The 19,419-nt window shown below is 38.6% G+C and overlaps 1 protein-coding gene across 6 annotated transcripts in view; it reads left to right on the forward strand.

The window, feature by feature from the left end:
• The window catches only part of TARBP1 (tRNA guanosine 2 -O-methyltransferase TARBP1), an 81,843-nt gene that overhangs the window by 19,835 nt on the left and 42,589 nt on the right, over positions 1-19,419 (forward strand). For 5 of the 6 annotated variants that reach the window (XR_012029304.1, XR_012029303.1, XM_072823030.1 and 2 more), the window contains exons 10-12: positions 3,416-3,557; positions 9,090-9,189; positions 10,171-10,343. Coding sequence is in view for 4 of the 6 variants with exons in the window: in XM_072823030.1 (XP_072679131.1) it covers positions 3,416-3,557; positions 9,090-9,189; positions 10,171-10,343 (415 nt within the window). In the remaining 2 variants the exon portion in view is untranslated. The remainder of the gene's footprint in view (positions 1-3,415; positions 3,558-9,089; positions 9,190-10,170; positions 10,344-19,419) is intronic. The other variant, XM_072823034.1, reaches the window with a different exon arrangement.

Genomic DNA, 19,419 nt, shown 5'->3' on the forward strand with positions numbered 1-19,419 from the left:
AAGGGCCTAAATACTAAATAGGCTCTTACCATACCTAAAAGTGTTAACGACCCATTTCTTGATTTCAAATATTCAGTGTTTAAATTTCTCCAGATGTCCAGTAAATATATTTGTTCTTTGCATTTTGTTCAGATATTCTGCTTTGTTCAAGTATTTAAATGACGTCTATTCATTGATAAGACTAGTTTGTAAATTGTGGTTAATCCATCTGGAATTTATTTTGACATATGTATGAGCTGTGAGGTCTCATTAAGAAAATGCATGTGAAGATGTTTCAGACATGCTTGGTCCACACCGAATGTAAGCACACTTTATGGTCTTTTTCCCTTTGGCCAGCCAGATGTTATTTTATTGTTGGTTAGAAAGGATCACACCCCCACCCCCCCACCCCCCGATTTTCTAACTTGTTCCTCTGATTTTTCTCTGTTCTCTAATTCAGTGTCTTCATATTCTTCTTTCTTTTTAACTTTCTCTTGGTATATTAGCTATCTCTTTATGTCTTCTTTTATTGAAAACTCTATTGCACACCTTGTATACACCAGGCTCCAAGCTGAGTTTTGGGAATACATGATCAGCAAGATAAACAGCCACTGTCCTCAGGAAGCTTTCGTCTGGTGGTTTATAACTGAACCCAAACTTAATTCTTTTGGTTTAAAAACAGAAGGAATTACATATACATGTGTGTCCCTTAGTGTAGATTTGTCTATAGTGTATAACTTGGTGGGTGGTAGTGTTCTCATTATTGTGTAAATATTATTTTGAACCATATAAGATCATTGATATCCAGTCACTTTTAACCTATGGAAATGGCAATTTCCTGTAGCTCAAGCTAAGTAACATTTTAAAAATAATAGGCTTTATTTTTCAGACCAGTTTTAGGTTCATGGAAAAACTGAACAGAAAGTACAGAGAGTTCCCATACAGTTCCTCACCACTCCCTTCCAACGCTCTGGTACTAACATCTTGCATGAATGGGGTGCATTTGTCATGATTGATGGGCCAGTATTGATACAGGATTCTTAACTACTGTGCATGGTTAACATTGGGGTTCACTTTTCGGGTTGTATGTTATACAGACTTTGACAGATGACACGTATTCACCATTGCAGTATCACACCCGTTAGTTTCACTGTCCTAAAAATCCCCTGCACTCCCCTTATTCATCCTTCTTTTTCCTCGTGCCTCCCCACCCCCACACACAGCCACACGCAAACCCTTGACAGCCACTGATGTTTTCTCTGTCCATGGTTTTGCCTTTTCCAGAATGTCATATAGTTGGAATCTACTATGAAGCATTTTTGGATTAACTTCTTTCACTAAGAAATATACATTTAAGGTTCTTCATGTCCTTTCATGGCTTGGTAACTCATGTCTTTCAATCCCTAAATAATATTCCATTGTCTGATGTACCACTGTTTGTTCATTCACCTCCTGGAGGACATCTTGGCTGTTTTTAAATTCTGGCAATTATGGCTAAAGCTGCTATAAACATTCACATATGGGTTTTTGTATGGACATATCTTTTCAACTAATTTGAATAATTACCAAGGGGCACAGTTGCTGGATTATATGTTAAGAAAATGTTCAGTTTCTAAGGAGCTACCAAATTGTCTTTCAAAGTGGATATATCATTTTGCATTCCTACCAGCAGTGAATGAGAGTTCCTGTTGCCCCACATCCTTATCAACATTTGGTATTGTCAGTGGCTTGGATTTTAGCCATTCTCAGAGGTGTATAGTGGTATCTTGTGGTTTTAATTTGCAATTGGCTAGTGACCTATGATAGCATCTTTTCATATGCTCTTTGCTATTTGTATATCTTTGTTGAGGTGTTGGTTCAGATCTTTGGCCCATTTTAAAAAATTGGGTTGTCTGGTTTCTTAATGTGAAGTTTTAAGAGTTCTTTGTATATTTTGGATACCAATTCTTCACCAGTCATGTGTCTTTTACAAATATTTTCTCCCAATCTGTGGCATCTTCTCATTGTCTTGGCAGTATCCAAATAAACTTTTGAGATTTGTATTTTAAAGGGCAATCAAAGGAACCTGTCTCCCAGGAATTGCTAGGTAGATGCCATTTTAACCCAGAATCCTGAAATGAAAACTCTTTGAAGAGAAAAATATCTTGAATCTTGTGCCAGGTTTAATAGAAACAGCAAATAGGAATTTGAGTTTGTCAGTTGTTTTGCTATAATAGGATGGTGCTCGTGGGAATGCAAGATTTGCAAAACCTCACACATTTTATAGCAATAATTAAGAAACTTAGCTGGCCAGTTTGAGAGAAACATAAAGAAAAAGTATATCCTGTTGCAAGGTCAGTATCCTGGCTGACCTCACTGTTAGATTTCACGATTATCCAACTTGATAAAGACCTACATAGAGCAACTTCTTTAGTGTTCTGAACTACTCGTTCATTGGGACCTAAGGTATGTCAGTTTTAGTTTTGACTGATTCAATTTGTTCATCAAGTTTGTCTTTGGTCAGGTGATGTATTATTGTCTCCTATATAATTTTGGACAACCTTAATGCAAGGAATACTTTTAAAAATTATTTTTTAGAAAGACTTATTTCATAATTATTTACTTCATATTTAAATTCATATGTTGAATTTGTACAGTAAGAGATCTGCTGTAAAAAGAAAACTGAGAACATAATTAGATTTCAAAACAAAATTCACAATTACACGTGACCAAAGATGAATTCTGTGGACTTTTAGTTTTGCAAATCTTCTAAAAGGTGTCATGGAGAAGGATAGGTATTTCTCTTTTTAGTTACTATATTTTAAAATGCACATATGATAGACTTGTGAGGAAGGTAGGAACTTTAATTATAGCTAATACATTCTACATTCTTTCAAAAACAAACATATCCTTGTTTTAGTATAGGAAGTAGGAATGAATTTTAATTTAAGGTTGTAATTTGGTTTACACAGTGTGTCATTTTTCACAGAGATGTTCTTTAGAAAACCTTATGAAAATGTGCACTATATATTAGATACCTTAAAACATTTGCCTGTTAAGTTTATATATTCATGTGTATGTATGTACACACGTACACATACATACAAATACGCTTTTTTTTTTCTATCTGCACTGTGCACAGTCATGGCTAAATGTTTTATTACTTTTTTTTTTTTAGATTTACTTGTTTGAGAGAGAGCACAGGAGCAGGGGGATGGGCAGAGGGAGAGGGAGAAGCAGCAGGGAGCCTGATGTGGAGCTCAGATCCCAGGACCCTGAGATCATGACCTGAGCTGAAGGCAAATGCTTAACTGACTGATCCACCAAGGTGCCCCTGTTGTGTTCAGATATTTAAATTTCAGGTTATTGTGGAAGAAAGAAAATTGTCTCAGGGAAATTAGAAACCCTTTGTTCGTTTAGGTTTTTAAAATAAAGAAATAACTGTTTTCTTTCCTAGCTCTGTGATTGGTTGCGTGTTAATGAAAGCCGTTTTAGGCATGCCTCGGCTTGTAGCTCCATTGGACTTCCTGAGACATCCTCTTTAAATGCTTACGTGAAGAACCTAGTTCAAGAGTGTATTAAGTCACCTTCTTGGGAAAGTAAGTCTGAAGTCACTTATATGGATTAATATCACCAAATTGTTTTCAGAGAACTTTGAACTAATTTTTCAGATCAAGACAGAAGCTTAACCAAATGTGTGCCAATTTACTGATAATCAAATTTAGGTTTTCAGCCAAATGATGTGAATAATGAAATGTAAACTTAGGTTTCCTAGCTTGTACTTTATCTGGTGTAGGAGTTGAGATTTTAAACTATTTTTGTATGTTTTAAGAAACTAGTAAATTGTCAGAGTAGGAATTGGACACAGACAAATTTATTCTACAATTAGTTTTTGCAGGCTAGCTACTGCAGCCATGTTTCTAAAGCCTCTGTAAGTGGAAATATTTGTAGACAAATCTATGCATCTTTTGTGCATTTGTTTTCAAAGCATCACCTGCAGTATGAGCTGATTGTGAAAAGTAGTTTTAGGAAATATTATGTTTGAAAGGATTGTTTTGTTAGTTTTTTTTCTTTTTACCAGATACTTAGCCAAGATCAGTTTTCTAGCTTCTTTGGGGAAATGTGTAAGACTGCCATGAGGGAAGAACTATCAGCAGATTCATTAATTAGGATTATTTTTACATTTCTAATGCCTCTTCTTCATTAAAGTCCTTAGTGATAATTTGGGTAAATTGCATCTTTGAATTTGACGCATCTTAAATTTCCTGGCTTTGTCTCAAAGTCATTTTCATGTACCGATTTCTTTAATCTGATAGTGGAATAGGTTTTAAATGATCAGATAATTATCCTTCCGAAATACAAGAGTTTATCTGTTCTTCCTTCTTAGAACATTTCTCTTTCCTGTTTTTTTTTTTTTTTTTTTTCTCTCTCTATGCTGTTACTTGGAAGATTCGTTTGTTAGGCCTATAATAATAAATAAATTATAGTCCCTGCTAGAGTACACATATGTTAAAGTCCCTAAAATACTTACAACCTTGTTTTATAATTCAGAATATATAATAGCATCAGATCTGAGTAAATATTCAAAATCAGATGAAACAAGATTTTTAGAATTTCTTCTGTAATATTTCTAGGACTTAAAATATACTGTTTATAATATACCATTTTAAGTTTTTAAAAAACTTGAAATTTGATTTCAAGTGCAAAGGAGACATTTGTGTGTGTTTTTAGTATTTTTGTTTGACTTTTAATGCCCTTGGCTGAGTGCCTTTATGAGGTTTAATTAGCAGTTACTGGGGCAGTTTTCAGAGCAAGTTAATAAATTCCAAAGCAACAAAATTTAGCTTGAGTTTCTGAACGTAAAATACACGTACTATTCAATTTTGTTTTTATATGAGGACTTAATTGCCCAAAACACTATATACAATCAGGTTCTACATCTAAAGTAGATTTGGGGGGGGGGGGGGGTTGGCACAGTTAGTACAGATAGATTTTACGCTGTTGATTCAGCAAGCATATATCAATTGTTTTCTAAGGATGAGGCATTGGAGTCAGATATAAAAGCTATATCCCTCAGAGATATAAAAGCTATGCCCTCAGAGAGAGCATGATCTAGCAGGGAAGTTGGTAGGTAAGCAGGTAATCCCAGCACAGTGCCTTGAAAGACATAACAAGCACTAGAATGGGGAACCCTTGTAAGCAGTACCTATTTGGAATGGATAGACCAGCAGAGGTAAAGGGAGGCACCAGGTGGGTGACATCTGATGAGTGAGTAGAGATTAAAGGTGAAAAGTGGGAAGGAATATCCCAAAAGGCTGGGATGAACTTGCATCCAAGGAGCTGAAAGTAGGTAGGCACCTATCTGTCTCTGTATTTATAGATCCATCATCTGTCTATGGCATGGAGCCCCAGAAGGAATGGTAAAGGTAAAGATGGCTATGAGGTACACACACACATTATGTCTACGTGTGTATGCATATGGACACATATACTGTCTTGGACACGTTATGTAAGACAACAAAGCAATAGCAGCAAAAACCACACAAAACCAGCATCACCTATAAACAAACAAAAATGTTGAAGAGCTTTCAGGACAGGCTTTCTGAAGTACAGAAAGTGAAACATAGTTTGCAAGTAGCACTAAAGGCTTGTCAGACCTTGGACAGTGCTAAGATTAACCAAAGAGGGAAATACATTTGAAGAAATGTATCTTAAATCAGTCCCTCAGAAAGGATATTTGGTAGAAAGATTTTGTAGTTAAATGATGTGCCTACTTAAAATGTAACCAAGAAATCTAGAGACACAGAATAGCCCTGAAGTAGTACATTGCAGTTGTACAACAAATTTTAAAAACAGCCTTGAGATATCATTGACATACATTACACTGCTGTTCGGTGTGATGGGTTTGGACTTATGTATATATGAAACTACCACATAGCAAGGTAATGAGCATATCTGTCATGCTCAAAAGTGTTTTCATACCTCTTTTTAATCCTCTTCACCTTTCTTTCCTCCATGCTCCGGACGAGCACCCTATGCTCTCCAACACTGTAGATTAATTCGCATGACATTCAATTTTTAAATTTCGTGGTAATATGATTTGACTGGTGATTCAGGGATAAAATGCATTAGGGTGACTAGTAATAGCCAGCAATTCCTTTGTTTCTTTAAAACCATTTTTTGGGCAGCCCTGATGGCTCAGCAGTTTAGCGCCGCCTTCAGTCCAGGGTGTGATCCTGGAGACCCAGGATCAAGTCCCATGTTGGGCTCCCTGCATGGAGCCTGCTTCTCCCTCTGCCTATGTCTCTGCCTCTCTCTCTCTCTCTCTCTGTGTGTCTCAGGAATAAATAAATAAAATCTTTAAGAAAAAAAAAACAAACATTTTTTGCCTCCACTTGTCTGGCTTCAGTGAGCAAAAAGGGAGTGTAAAGAGGTATTCTCCATCAGTGCTTTGCAGAGTATGGTTTTCAGACCAGCAACACCAACATCATCTGGAAACTATTTAGAAAAACAAATTCTCCAGCTCTGTCCCTGTTAATCAAACTCTGGGAGGGGGCTTACCCTCTGTATTAACAAAGCCTCCAGGTGATTCTACAATGTGCTGAAGTTTTGAGAGCCACTGCTCTCTAACGTGGATTTGCTTCGTGTGCTGGCAGGGTACTGAGGAAGCAGCCTATAGCAGAAATACCTGCCAGAGTGTGTCTTCCATTAGGAAGGTACTCTGTTATTATTGGTCTGGTACTGTGGCATTCCTGTCAAAAAAAAGTCCAAAGTCATTAAAAATCCACTACACTTCTGATGTATAACCTTCCCTTTCAGTATCGAAGGTGAAAAACTGCTTAGGATTTCAAACAGGATCTGTGTTTCTGAACTCTGCTGTATTTTGCTAGAGGGAGTGAAACCAGTCAGGTTAGCCACTTTGAGGTCTCAACTCCTGTATGGGTCATAACGACAAGGGTAGTATTATTTACAGGCCAAGGCTTCCTGCTTACATGCTATGGGAGTGGGGCTATGATTGGAGAGCTCTGATTCTCAAGTAGCACCCCCATCCTCACCTCCCCTGAGGTCAGGGGTGTCTGGTTACATGATTGCTCATGAATGACTTCATCTTAGTCTGTGTTTATGAATGACTTTTTAATGTAAATGTGGGGATGAAAGCATTAATGTGAGGAAAATGTTTCTGAGAACAAGTTTCAGTAACTCATCTTTACTACACTTAGAAATTTAGCCTACTACATTTTTCTGAATAGCACCCACATTGGGTGTTGTTTTTTTAATATGCAAATTTTTTTACTGATTGTACCTAAGTCGCATTTATAGCATTTTAATAAATAATACATAACAGAGTTTATCATTTTGTTGTATTTTTAACTGATTTGTCCTCCGTGCAAGTATGTTTTTACTACTATTTTCTGTACTATTCTAGTGCATTTATGTCAAAATATATTAAATTACCTACAAAGTATATGAGGATGTTTAAGAAAATGGTTTAAGTATTTAAGCTTCTGCGCTGGAAAACTAGATGTGCTACCTAAATTTTTCTTGAGAATTGAGGTAAAAAGTGTGATTTCACTATAATCATATACCATGAATGCGAAAGAAATCTATTAATGGCTTATGTTCATTTAATTGGCTTTCAGAGATGGGAAAATATTCATTTTAATCTCTTAACCATTTAATCTGTTTACCATGTTCTCTCTTCCACAACTTATTCTAGAAACTGCGTAAATTCACTTTTTATAATAAACCCAAGGAGAGTCATAGGTTTTAGTAGTTTGATTTCATAGAAGATGACCTAAACTTTGTTTTTTAGGTTTTTCTTCTATTTAATTTAATTTATTTATTTTTAATTTTTATTTTATTTTTTTAAGATTTTATTTATTCATAGAGACAGAGAGAGAGAGAGAGGCAGAGACACAGGCAGAGGGAGAAGCAGGCTCCATACAGGAAGCCTGACATGGGACTCGATCCCGGGTCTCCAGGATCACACCCCAGGCTGCAGGCGACTCTAAACCGCTGCGCCACTGGGGCTGCCCTATTTTCTATTTTTTTGTGTGTAGTTGACACATATTGTTGTGAGTTTCAGCGTAGACCTAATCTTTCTGAGAGGAGAAACAGTTGTCCAGGGTCGCACAGCTGAAAAGCACAGGACTGGGGTCAGACACAGGTCTGAGGCTCCAGAGCCTTTGTCTGGAACCCATCCCATCCTCCTCTGCTTTCCTTTTAGCCAATTCTATTCTCTCAACTGAAATAACCAGAATTGCCTCACATCTCGTTACCTTGAATCTCCTCTTGCTTCCCCTACAATCTCTCTTCCACATTGTACCTGGAGAAATCTTTTTAAACTACCAATTTGGATCTACAGATGTTTCCTCCGTTTATATTTCTTCACTTTAACCTCAAGTAGCTTCTCCTTGCCTTTAGGGTAAAACAAATTCTTTGTATGGCCTGCTAAGGTCTGGGGTCTCTTCCCCAGCTGTCTGTGTCACCTCATCTTTGGCATTCCCTCCCACACGTGTACCCCTGCTGCACTGGCATCCTTCCATCCCCTGGAATGTGGCCTGCTGTGCCCTCCAGAGGGCCTTCAGTATGCTCTTCTTTCCTTGGGAAAGCCTTGTCTCCCTCCCCCTCCTATTCATTTCCCAGCCTCCTTTTTTTTTTTTTTTTTTTTTTAAAGATTTTATTTATTTATTCATGAGAGAGACAGAGAGAGAGGCAGAGACCTAGGCAGAGGGAGAAACAGGCTCCCTGCAGGGAGCCCAATGCGGGGCTTGATCCCAGGACTCCAGGACCATGCCCCAAGCCAAAGGCAGACGCTTTAACCACTGAGCCACCCAGGCGTCCCCTTTCCCAGTCTTCTTGCTCAGCCCAGTTGTCCTTCATGGGACTTTCTTTTGTTCCTGGGACAGATGAGGGCACAGCCTCCTCGTGTGCACTCCCTTCACCCATTTTATACCACTCACTACAACTCTCATTATAACCATGAGCTATGCTGGAGGCCGTTGCATTTTATCTCAGCGCTTGTACTTTGATATTGATACAACATAATCATTTGGCTGTTTTCTTCTTGAAACATCATCTTTAAAGGATTTTTGCTAATGCTTTGCAAACCTCAATTCTCATTGGTTAAGCAGGAGAAGACCACTTTATGCCTGACTGGTTCGAAGCCAAGCTAGTTGCGATGATGGTCTTATTGGCTGTAGATGTGGAAGGAATGAAATCTCAGTATAGGTAAGTGTTTCTAAACTTGTAAAGAAAGCTTTTTTTTTTTTCTATTTTTTTTTTTTTTTTTTAAAAAGACTAATCCAATTTATGGTGCCTGTTCAGACTTTTCCATGATTGGTATGGAATTGATCACAGTATATTAAAGGGAGAAACTAAAATTCTGGCAGTACGCTAAGGAATTATTTAAAATTAATAAATGGATAGGAATAGGGTCTTGTTAATCTTTTGAGGTAAGTTTAACTATTAGAGAAGGTCAAAAAACACTACAGTAATCACTGCTTTTGTATAAGAATATTACAAGAGAGGATTATAAGACTCAAGCATAAGATCAGGTAAAGAAATTTACAGGGTTTAACCCCTTTGTAAAATGTGTAATTTTTTTTAAAGTAATACAGATAAAACAGTCTCATTTATATTTTGAGAATGTGCCCAGATTAGTTCTCACCAGATGATAATCATTGCAAAATAGCTCCATTTGCTAGAGTATTTGTGCAATAGGCAGTTAATTTGATTAACATCAAATCTCTTGTAGACAGAGTTTTAGTGTGAAAGTTGATTCTAATGGGTTTTTTTTAATAAACCCTTATGATTCTTTGTAGTTTTTGTTAACGCCTCATTTCCTTCGTGAACATATATTTGTTTTGTTTTTTTTTGAATTACTATAGTGAGGTCTCAGCATTTCAATTTACAAATAAATTGGGTATAAGATTTCCTTCCTACTTGTGCCTAGAGTCGAGCATGGTATGTGCTTCCCTGTGCTTTCTTTGAGAGCACACTGAAAATTTACTGAGAATGCACAGACTGAAAGGTCAGCGAGGAGGCCAGAGGGGAAGATCAGTTCCAATAGGTGCTAGGTGTCTGGATCGTCCATAAGACTCATTCTGTCTAATCGAATCCAGTAGCTAAACAGCTCCACAAATTAGAGATGGAAAATAATTTCTTCATGCTTTTGAAATGCTTGATTTGGGCATGTCTTTTAATATCTAGTGAAAAGCGGAGAACACAGAATGTATTAAGGATATTCTTAGATCCTCTTCTGGAATCCCTTATGAAGTTTGGTACAAATGCCTACATGCCCTTGCTGAAAACTGACAGATGCCTCCAGTTGCTGTTGAAGTTATTGCACACTTGCATGTTGAAAGGTTCCAGTACCCAAGATGGTGAGGATACAGAGTTTCTGTTGGTGTCTTGCTTGGTATATGGTTGGTGTCTAGAATGAGAGGAAATTCCTGATCTTTTCAAATAAAAGGATTACCTCATGCATTCAGCAGCTCCTGACTGAGTATCCCTTGGTGGTGCTGGGGATACCACAGCGGAGGCACAGATCCTCTGCCCTCATGGAGCGAGCATCATAATGTTCACAGTCGCGGGTTACTGTTGATTTTGGAATGTGATTTTATTTTTCATTGATGCTTGCTCATTGATTTGCAGACATGAAAATGATCCCTGTTTCATATATGTTTAAGCAAGATCCATTTCTAATGGCCACTCTGCTAGAGTTGCAGAGATTAAGCTAAAGCAATAAGAATGGTAGTTTCATAATTACTTATTTTTATTTTTATTTTTTTAAAGATTTTATTTATTTATTCATGATAGTCACACACAGAGAGAGAGAGAGAGAGAGGCAGAGACACAGGCAGAGGGAGAAGCAGGCTCCATGCAGGGAGCCTGACGTGGGACTCGATCCCGGGTCTCCAGGATTGCGCCCTGGGCCAAAGGCAGGCGCCAAACCGCTGCGCCACCCAGGGATCCCTCATAATTACTTATTTTTAAATATGTTTGTCTCTGAGCACCTTTGAAGTAGAATATACTTCATACAGAAAGTATGGTGGTAGTAGAAGCATGGAACCTTTTCTTCTTTCCTTAAATGAAGACGCATGCAAGACAAGAGCTGAAAACCCATGGACACTAGAGACACTATTCACAGAAGAGCCTTGATTCTCAATTTTTTCCCAGCAGTTTCACTTGGAATTTTAGAAACTTGCTGTTTGAGAATCCTAGGGAAACATCGGTATTAGGCTCACCCTGAGATTAACATTGATAGGATTAGATTTTAATATATGCTTATGAAATTTTAAAGCTAGTTTACAAATTCTGATATTTTTAAGAACGGCAGCAGAACCAAATGCTGTACACATAACAGTAATTTTTATAAGCTTTTTGTCTCCTTAAGGGCATAAATTTAGTTTCATTTGACATGTTTTGATTATTTGTAAAAATAGGGTTGGTGCTCTCCAGTGCGGGACTGGGTTGTAAGTACCCTTCAGAAAATTGTGATATTTCTCTCACACACACACACACACACACACACACAAACGAGTGTATGATGGTTCTATATGTTTGATGCCAAGTAATCAAACACCAGTGAGCTTATTGCCTGACCCAAGAACAAATGTACCTGTTACTCCTCAATCCCCGCTTTTGCCTCATTTTGACTTTTGTCTTTATCACTTCCAAGTACTTTCAAAAATGTCTTCACTTTATCGATAGATATTCCCCAACCATGTAGTGTCTCGTTTTCTTGCTTTTGTGCTCTGTAGGAATGTTACTTCACTATAGGAAGTCTTCTGTAACTGTTTTCATTGCATGTGTTTCTAAGATTCATCCACATCCTTTCTTAGACTTCATGATTTTCCCTGTTGTATAATCATCTTTTGTACAGAGATGACACAGTTCATGCATATTCCCAGTGCTGAACTTTGGATTGTAGTTAATACTGTTACGTATCGTGCTGTCACAAACATGTTGTACATGTCTTCTGGGCCTGGGTGTGTGTCTCTCCAGCATGTGTACTGGTTCCTAGGGTCTGTGCATATTCAGCTTCATATTATAATGAAAACTGTTTTTCCAGTTTTCTCTTCCAAAATGTGTGCATATCTTATGTTATTAGCAGCAGCAGAACATGAGTTCCTATAGCACTTCATGCAGGAATTTATGTCACCAAGTTAGAGCCAAAGAAGTACCTGCTTAATTTTAGTAGCTGTTGGCTTTCATACAACTGGTAAACCATATCAAGCTTAATTAACTGTAAATAGATCTTAATCCTGAAAGATTTCTTTTATTGAGACAAGAGAAAAATAGAAAATAGTTATGTCCATTTTATAAATGAGTAAGCAGTCTGAGAATTCATTACCATACCAGGGTCAATGAAGAAATAGTGGTAAAGTCAGAAGTACCCAGGAGTGCTTACTGTGAGCAGGTGAGATTGAGGTTTGGCAGTATGCTGCTGTTTGAGGCAACACTGCCTTTTGTTTAAAAGGTTTTTAATCTAATTTTCAGGATTTTATTATGGAAATCCTTAAATATACAAAAAAAATGGGGATACCATAATGAATCTCCATCATGGCTAAAACAACTGTCATTCTTATGTCTTTGAGAGAGTACTACTGTGATTTCCATTTTTATTCCTTTTTTTCCCCTTTTTATTTAAAACCTATTAATGCTCAGAACATCACATGGGGACAAAAGCAGTGGAAAGAAGGGGTTCAGTGTGGAATCTCTGGCTGGGTGCCGTTCCCCTAACCTGCAGCTGTTACTGTGCTGACCTTCAAGTTTTGAAGATATTTAAATCTTAATAGGGGAGGGGGCCAACTGTGAAAAGCCTTTGAGCTGGAGTTGGGGAATTCATTCAGCAAATATGTACTGATGATCTGTATGCCAAACACTGTTTTGAGCACTGTGATGTCACCATGAAAAATAGAACACCCTTGCCCTTGTCGAAATTTCATGTATTACAGGGGACTGGGGCAAGGTTGGAAGAGGGATAATAAGCAGTGATTACATACCATATATGGTAGTTGCACAGGTGTTGGGGGAAACAAGGTAGAGATGTGGGATGGGGCATGCTGGGGAAGAGCTCGAGGATTGTGGGTATAGTTAGGTTGTTGAGGAAGACATCCCTGTGAAGGGAACAGTTAGATAAGCAAAGACTCTAAATGTTTCCCTCTGCCCTAGTGTTAAGAGTACACTAGTCAGGGGGCAAGGGCAGAGCTCCAAAGACCAACTTCCAGGCTTGCGTGAGGTACTAGCCATGGAAACAGTTGAGTTGCTAAGGGCAGTTTAAGTGCAGAGGACCTGCTGGCTATCCTGGTGGAGTTGGTGAGCCTCTGAGTCTGGAGTTCAGGGAGAAGCGTGGGTTGGAAATATAAATTTGAGAATCATAGCATAGACATGGTATGTAAGGCCATGATGCTGGACGAGAACACTAAGGAAGCCAGTATAGTTGGGGAAGAGGTCCAGGTGCGTGGGGAGCGCCAGTGTTGAGAGGTTGGGGGAGGGCACTCACTACAGCATGGGAAGAAAAGAATCAGGAGAATGTGCTATTCTGGAAGCCAGGGGAAGGAGTGGTAGCTGCACCAGATATTGCTGGTCAGCCAAAGGAAGAGAGGTAACCGTTAGTTTTGGCAACATGGAAATCAGGGTGTTTTGGGTGGCATTGGGCACAGCTCATAGGGAGGCAAGGAGGTACAAAGTCTGGGGAGCTCTTTCAAGGGGTGTTATGTGTGGGGGAACGGAGAAATGGGACTGTTGCTGTGGGACAGGATAAGTTTCATTTCCTTAGGTGGAGAAAATAGCAGTGTCTTATGCTGATAGAAACGATTCAGTAGAGGGGACTTTTGAAGATGTGACCAGGGGACAGACATTTGCTTCCTGATGGCTGAGAGATAGCGAAAGCACATGGGATCTGGGGCACCAGTGGAGGGGCGGCCCTAGATAGGGTGTTGATGGGGAGACAGGTGTAGGTGTAGGTGGGTAGGCAGAGGCAGAGGCTACAGGAGTCCCTTGCTAGCTGCTGTGTTTTCATAGTGAACGAGGAAGCTGGGTGATTGGGGGAGAGGATGATTAGTGGGTGGACCGGGGAGGAGTAGAAGGCTTGCCGGGAAGGCCTGAGGGTGCACGTGCAGCTAGCGCTCTTGAACATAAAATGGAAGCAGGCGTGTGGCTGTTTGCCACCAGTCTGTGATTTGTTGCTGTTGCAGACCATATCTAATGGGATTGGACTCGGGTTGTGAGTCTCCTTTGGTGCATCCACAGTACATATAAATGAGGAATTTTTGTAAAATGCTGTTCCAATCTTTTTTTTTGTTTTGTTTTTCAAAATTCAAGATAACTGCATGCTGCTTATATGTGTGGAAGTGCCCTCTAGTTGCATAGCAGCTCCCCCTTTGGCTCCACTGGATCCCCTGGACCCGAGTACCTGGCCTTCAGCCATGGACGCCTTGCACCCTGACTGCTCGCTACACACACCCTGGCGGGCCTGCAGTCCTCTGTGCAGGGTCTCACTCCTCTCCCAGTGGCTTTTGATTTTGGGCCCAGATTTTTTTTTTTTTTTTAAGATTTTATTTATTTATTCATGAGAGATGCGGAGACATAGGCAGAGAGAGAAGCAGGCCCCATGTAGGGAGCTCTATGTGGGACTTGATCCCTGGACCCTGGGATCACGCCCTGAGCCAAAGGCAGACATTCAACTGCTGAGCCACCAGGCGTCCCTGGACCCTGATTAATCTCTGTGTTTCCTTGAACTTTTCTTCTGGAGGTAGCTTTTATTTTTTTAAATTGTGATAAAATACACATAGCATAAAATGTACACTTTAACCATTTTTAAGTGTACCGTTAGTGACATTCAGTACATTCGCATAGTGACCATCCATTCCCCAAAGCTTTCTTGTCATGCCAAACTGAAACCTCTGTACCTGCTAGGTGCCTCCTCCTTCTTCCCTCCCTCCCCAGCCTCGGCAACTACCTTTGTACTTTTTTTGCTGTGATTTTGACTGTTCTAGTGACCTCAGACAAGTGTAACCACACAGTTTTGTCTTCGTATGTTGGGCTTATTTCACAAACTGTGATGTCTTTAAGGTTCATCCATCCTGGAGCACGAGTCAGAATTTCATTCCTTTTTAAGGCTAAGACTCCATTGGATGTGCATGCCGTAGTTTGTTTACCCATTCCTCTGCTGATGGACACGGGTAGTTTCCACTTCTTGGCTGTGTGAATAATGCAGCTTGTGAACATCAAATGTACAAACATCTCTTCAAGTCCCTGCCTTCCGTTCTTTTTTTGGTTGAACATTTTAAAGAACCGCCATACTATTTTCCTCAGTGGCTGCACCCTTACACATTCCAGTCAGCAGTACACACAATCTGTTTTTCCACATCCTTGCCAACACTTGCTTGTTTGTTGATAATGGCCATCCTAATGGGTGTGTGTGGTGTCATCGTGATTTTGACTAAGGCAGCTTTAGACCAATTCTGAGTCCACTTTTGGGATTCAGATTGCCGCTATTGATTATATGAGGCACAGAAAAGGAAACAAAACCGTATACCCCATTTTGGTTGATGCTTCGTGCACAGTTTGTGTATCGTGATGAGCTGTTAAATTGGAGAGGTGGGCATGACTAGGGGTCTGGGACATTGTTCTGTATGAGGTGTAACTAATGGGAAGCACCCTGAGAGTGAGGATGATGTTGGAAACACAGTCCCTGCTTTTCTTCATGTCTCTTCATTCTTTGTCCTGCAAGCCTTTAGCTTTCCCTGGGAACCTTAGATTAACTTTAATTTCTTTATGTGATTATTAATACATATAGGAAAAGAAAAGATGGAGAATCTGGAAGGAGTATTCTCTTCTTCCATATTGTTGGTTATAATGCTTACTTTTATAGTAGAAAGCTTTACTTTTCAACCATTTGCTGTGGCTTCTTGACCTGACAAGTGAGTCATGACCTCCTTCAGAGGCCAGATAGTGTTGTTGTCTCTATAATAATTAACATGAAAATTTAAAATTAATGCTGTAATTTTTAATGCTGTGTGATCTTTAAAAAAATGAATGTTTCTAAAAGTGATAGATACTACATTTTGCAAAATGTTCAAATCTTTTGCCTGTTTTAAAATTGAGTTGTTTTCATATACTTGTATGAAACATATATAATGAGAATTTGTTATATGATCTGGATACAAGTCCTTTGTTGGATATGTGATTTACAGATATTTTCTCCCCATCTGTAGCTTGGCTTCTCAGTCTCTTAGATGTCTCTTGTAGAACAAAAATTTTCATTTTGATGAAGTCTGATTTGCTTTTCTTTTTATTTTATGAATTGTGCATTAGGTATCATGTTTAGGAAACCTTTGCTTTAATCCAAGGTAATTTAGGATTTTCTCTTTTTTTCTTCTAAATATTTTGTTTTGTATTTTTGGATTTATGATACATTTTGAGTTAAATTTTAAGGTGTAAGGTTTAGGTTGAGATTTTTTTTTTTTTTTTTTTTTTTTTTGCCTGCCTATCCAGGCAGCACTGGATATCCAGTTACTCAGCACTATTTGTTGGTGAGACTGTCCTTTCTCTGTTGTTTTGTACTTTTGTGGAAAAAAAAAAAAGCAGGTAGTGGCCATGGCAGAAATAATCCAAAATAGATGGATAAATGAATGATAAATGGTATATCTATATTTGGCCATGAAAAGGAATGAATTATTGATACATGCTACAACATGGTTGAACTTGGAAAACATGTTAAAAGAAGCCTGTCACAAAAGATCATGTATTATATGATTCCATTTATATGACATATCCAGAATAGGCAAATCTAAGAGATAGAAAGTAGATTAGGGATTGTGTAGGACAGGAAGGGGGCCATGGGTTTATGAGGGTGATGATTAAATGGTATGGACTTTCTCTTTGTGGTGATGAAAGTATTGTAAAAAATTGGCTCTGATGATGGTTGCACCTATCTATGACTGTACTAGACACCACTGAATTATACGCTTTTAATGGATGAATTATGTTATGTGAATTATGTCAATAAAGTTGTTTAAAAATAATCAATTGGCCACATTTGTGTGGATCTGCTTCTAGACTCTCTTCTGTTCTGATCTGTATGTTTATCCCTTGACCGATACCACACTGTTTTGGTTACTGTAGATTTATAGTAACTTTAAATAGGTAGTGTACTTTCAAATTTGTTGTCAAAAATATTTCTAGCTATTCTAGTTCCTTTGTCTTTCCATATAAACTTTATAATCAGCTTGTATTTCCAAAAAAAAAAAAAAATCCTGCTGGAATTTTTACTGGAATTACATTAAGTCTATAGATAATTTATGGAGAATTACCTTTATTATATTGGGGCCTTTGATCCATGAATATAGTGTGTCTCTCAGTTTACTGAAGTATCTTTGCTTTCATTCATCAGAGTTTTTTAGGTTTCAGCATGTACATCTTGACGGGTTTTGTTAGATTTGTGCCCAAGTATGTCTTTTGGGGGGAAGCTATTGTAAATGATGTTTTCAGTTGTGTATTGCTAGTATACAGAAATGAGATTGAATTTTGTGTATTGATCTTGTATCCTCTGACCTTCCTGAAGAACTTATTTATGAGGTTTTTTGTTTTTTTTTTTTAAACATAGAATACTTGGGTTTGGTTTTTTTGTTTTTTGTTTTTTTAATTTATATAGTCATGACAGACACAGAGAGAGAGAGGCAGAGACACAGGCAGAGGGAGAAGCGGGTTCCATGCAGGGAGCCTGACATGGGACTCGATCCCAGGTCTCTAGGATCAGGCCCTGGGCTGAAGGTGGCGCTAAACCGCTGAGCCACCTGGGCTGCCCCTGGATTTTTTCTTTGTAGACAATCATATCATTTGTGAATGGGAATATTTATATTTCTAGAGTTGTCCATGGTACTCCCTTCTCCTTTAAATGTGTGCAGCATCTGGACTCTGTGATAATTTGTTTCCTCACTCTCTCTGCCTCTCTCAAGACTGGCTAGTGGTTTATCTATTTTACTGACCTTTTCAAAACATCAGCTTTTGGTTTCATTGTTTTTTTTTTTCTCTCTTGCTCTTGATTTTTTTTTTTCTTTTTTCAATTTCATTGATTTCTGTTTTTTGTTTGCTTCTGTCTGCTTGCTTTGGGTTTATTTTGCCTTTTTTAAAAAGTTAAGGTGGAAGTTTAGGTTATTGATTTTAGATTTCTTTTTGAAAATGACCTCTCATGCTGTACTTTTTTTTTTTTTTAAAGCAATTTAAACATATTCTGTTTGCTTCTGGCTGCCATGATTTCTCATTAGAATTCTGTAGTAATTCACTGTGTTCTTCTCCTAAGTAACATGCTGTTTTTCTCTGCTTTCAAGATTGTTTCTTTGTCTTTAGGTTTCAGCAGTTTGGTTATACTCTGTTATATTGCATATGATTTATTTTATTGATCTATTTTCATGTTCACTGACTCATTTCTCCTGCTTCTCCTTTCTGTTACTCCCATTCAGTGAGTTTTTGAAACTTCAGTAATCACACTCTTTAATTTTAAAATTCCTATTTGGTTTTTCAGTGTATCTTATGACACTTTTTATTTTCCCGTATGTTTCAAGAGGGTATGTTGACATTTTTATCATTAGCTGCTTTGAGGTCTCTGTCAGGTTTTTCTGGAGTCAGCATCATCTCATTGTTGGCACTGGTAGATTGTCTTTTTCCCTCATGAGCTAGAAATCTTCTGATGCTTCATGTGCCCTGTTATTTTGTATTGAATCCTAGATATTTTGAATATTATGAGATTCTTGGTCTTATTTAAATCCTGTGGAGAATGCTGATAATCTTGTGTCGCAGTCGGCTTCGGGTTAGGCCTTAATTCCTCACGTTCCAGTGTCTGTGCACGTTGCTCCCACTGTCAGCTTTGTGGTGTGGTCGTGACCTGTGTCACGTGTGATCCATGTGGCCGGTCTGGGACCTGGGCAGCTGTCTCTCTGTTAGTTCAGGTTGGAAAGTCTCTGGAAGGCTGCTCACTAGCAGGTCCGTGCATAGCAGCACGGGGTGAGCCCAACAGTTCACGGACCACTCTGGGGCTGTTTTCTTGAGCGCCTCCTGCTCTGGAATTCCTAAGAGCTCACTGTCTGTGTCTCTGGGGTTCCCCTTTTCCATTCTCTGATCAGAAGGTTGGGGCCCTTCGTGCTGCCCACTTTCTTGATTGCTGTTGCACGTGGTCTCAGTCTGTGGAGGACCAGGGTAAACTCATTGCTGTTGGGTGTTAGCTGCTTTCTGGATCCATCTGCTACTTTTTACCTTTTAGAGTCTCCACATAGATGCTTAGATATTCTGTCCGGGTTTTATAGTGAGAGAGGCTGGTGTGTTCTTGTTCCATCTTCTGCACAACTACAACTCCTGAGTGATTTTTAAGGTGAATTAGAGATTTCCCCATGGTACTAATTATATCACTTTACGTTACTATTATTAATATGGTACTGAAATAATATGTTATTG

This window comes from Canis lupus, chromosome 4 (genome assembly GCF_048164855.1).
Source record: "Canis lupus baileyi chromosome 4, mCanLup2.hap1, whole genome shotgun sequence".
In the NCBI taxonomy this organism is placed as follows: Eukaryota; Metazoa; Chordata; class Mammalia; order Carnivora; family Canidae; genus Canis; species Canis lupus.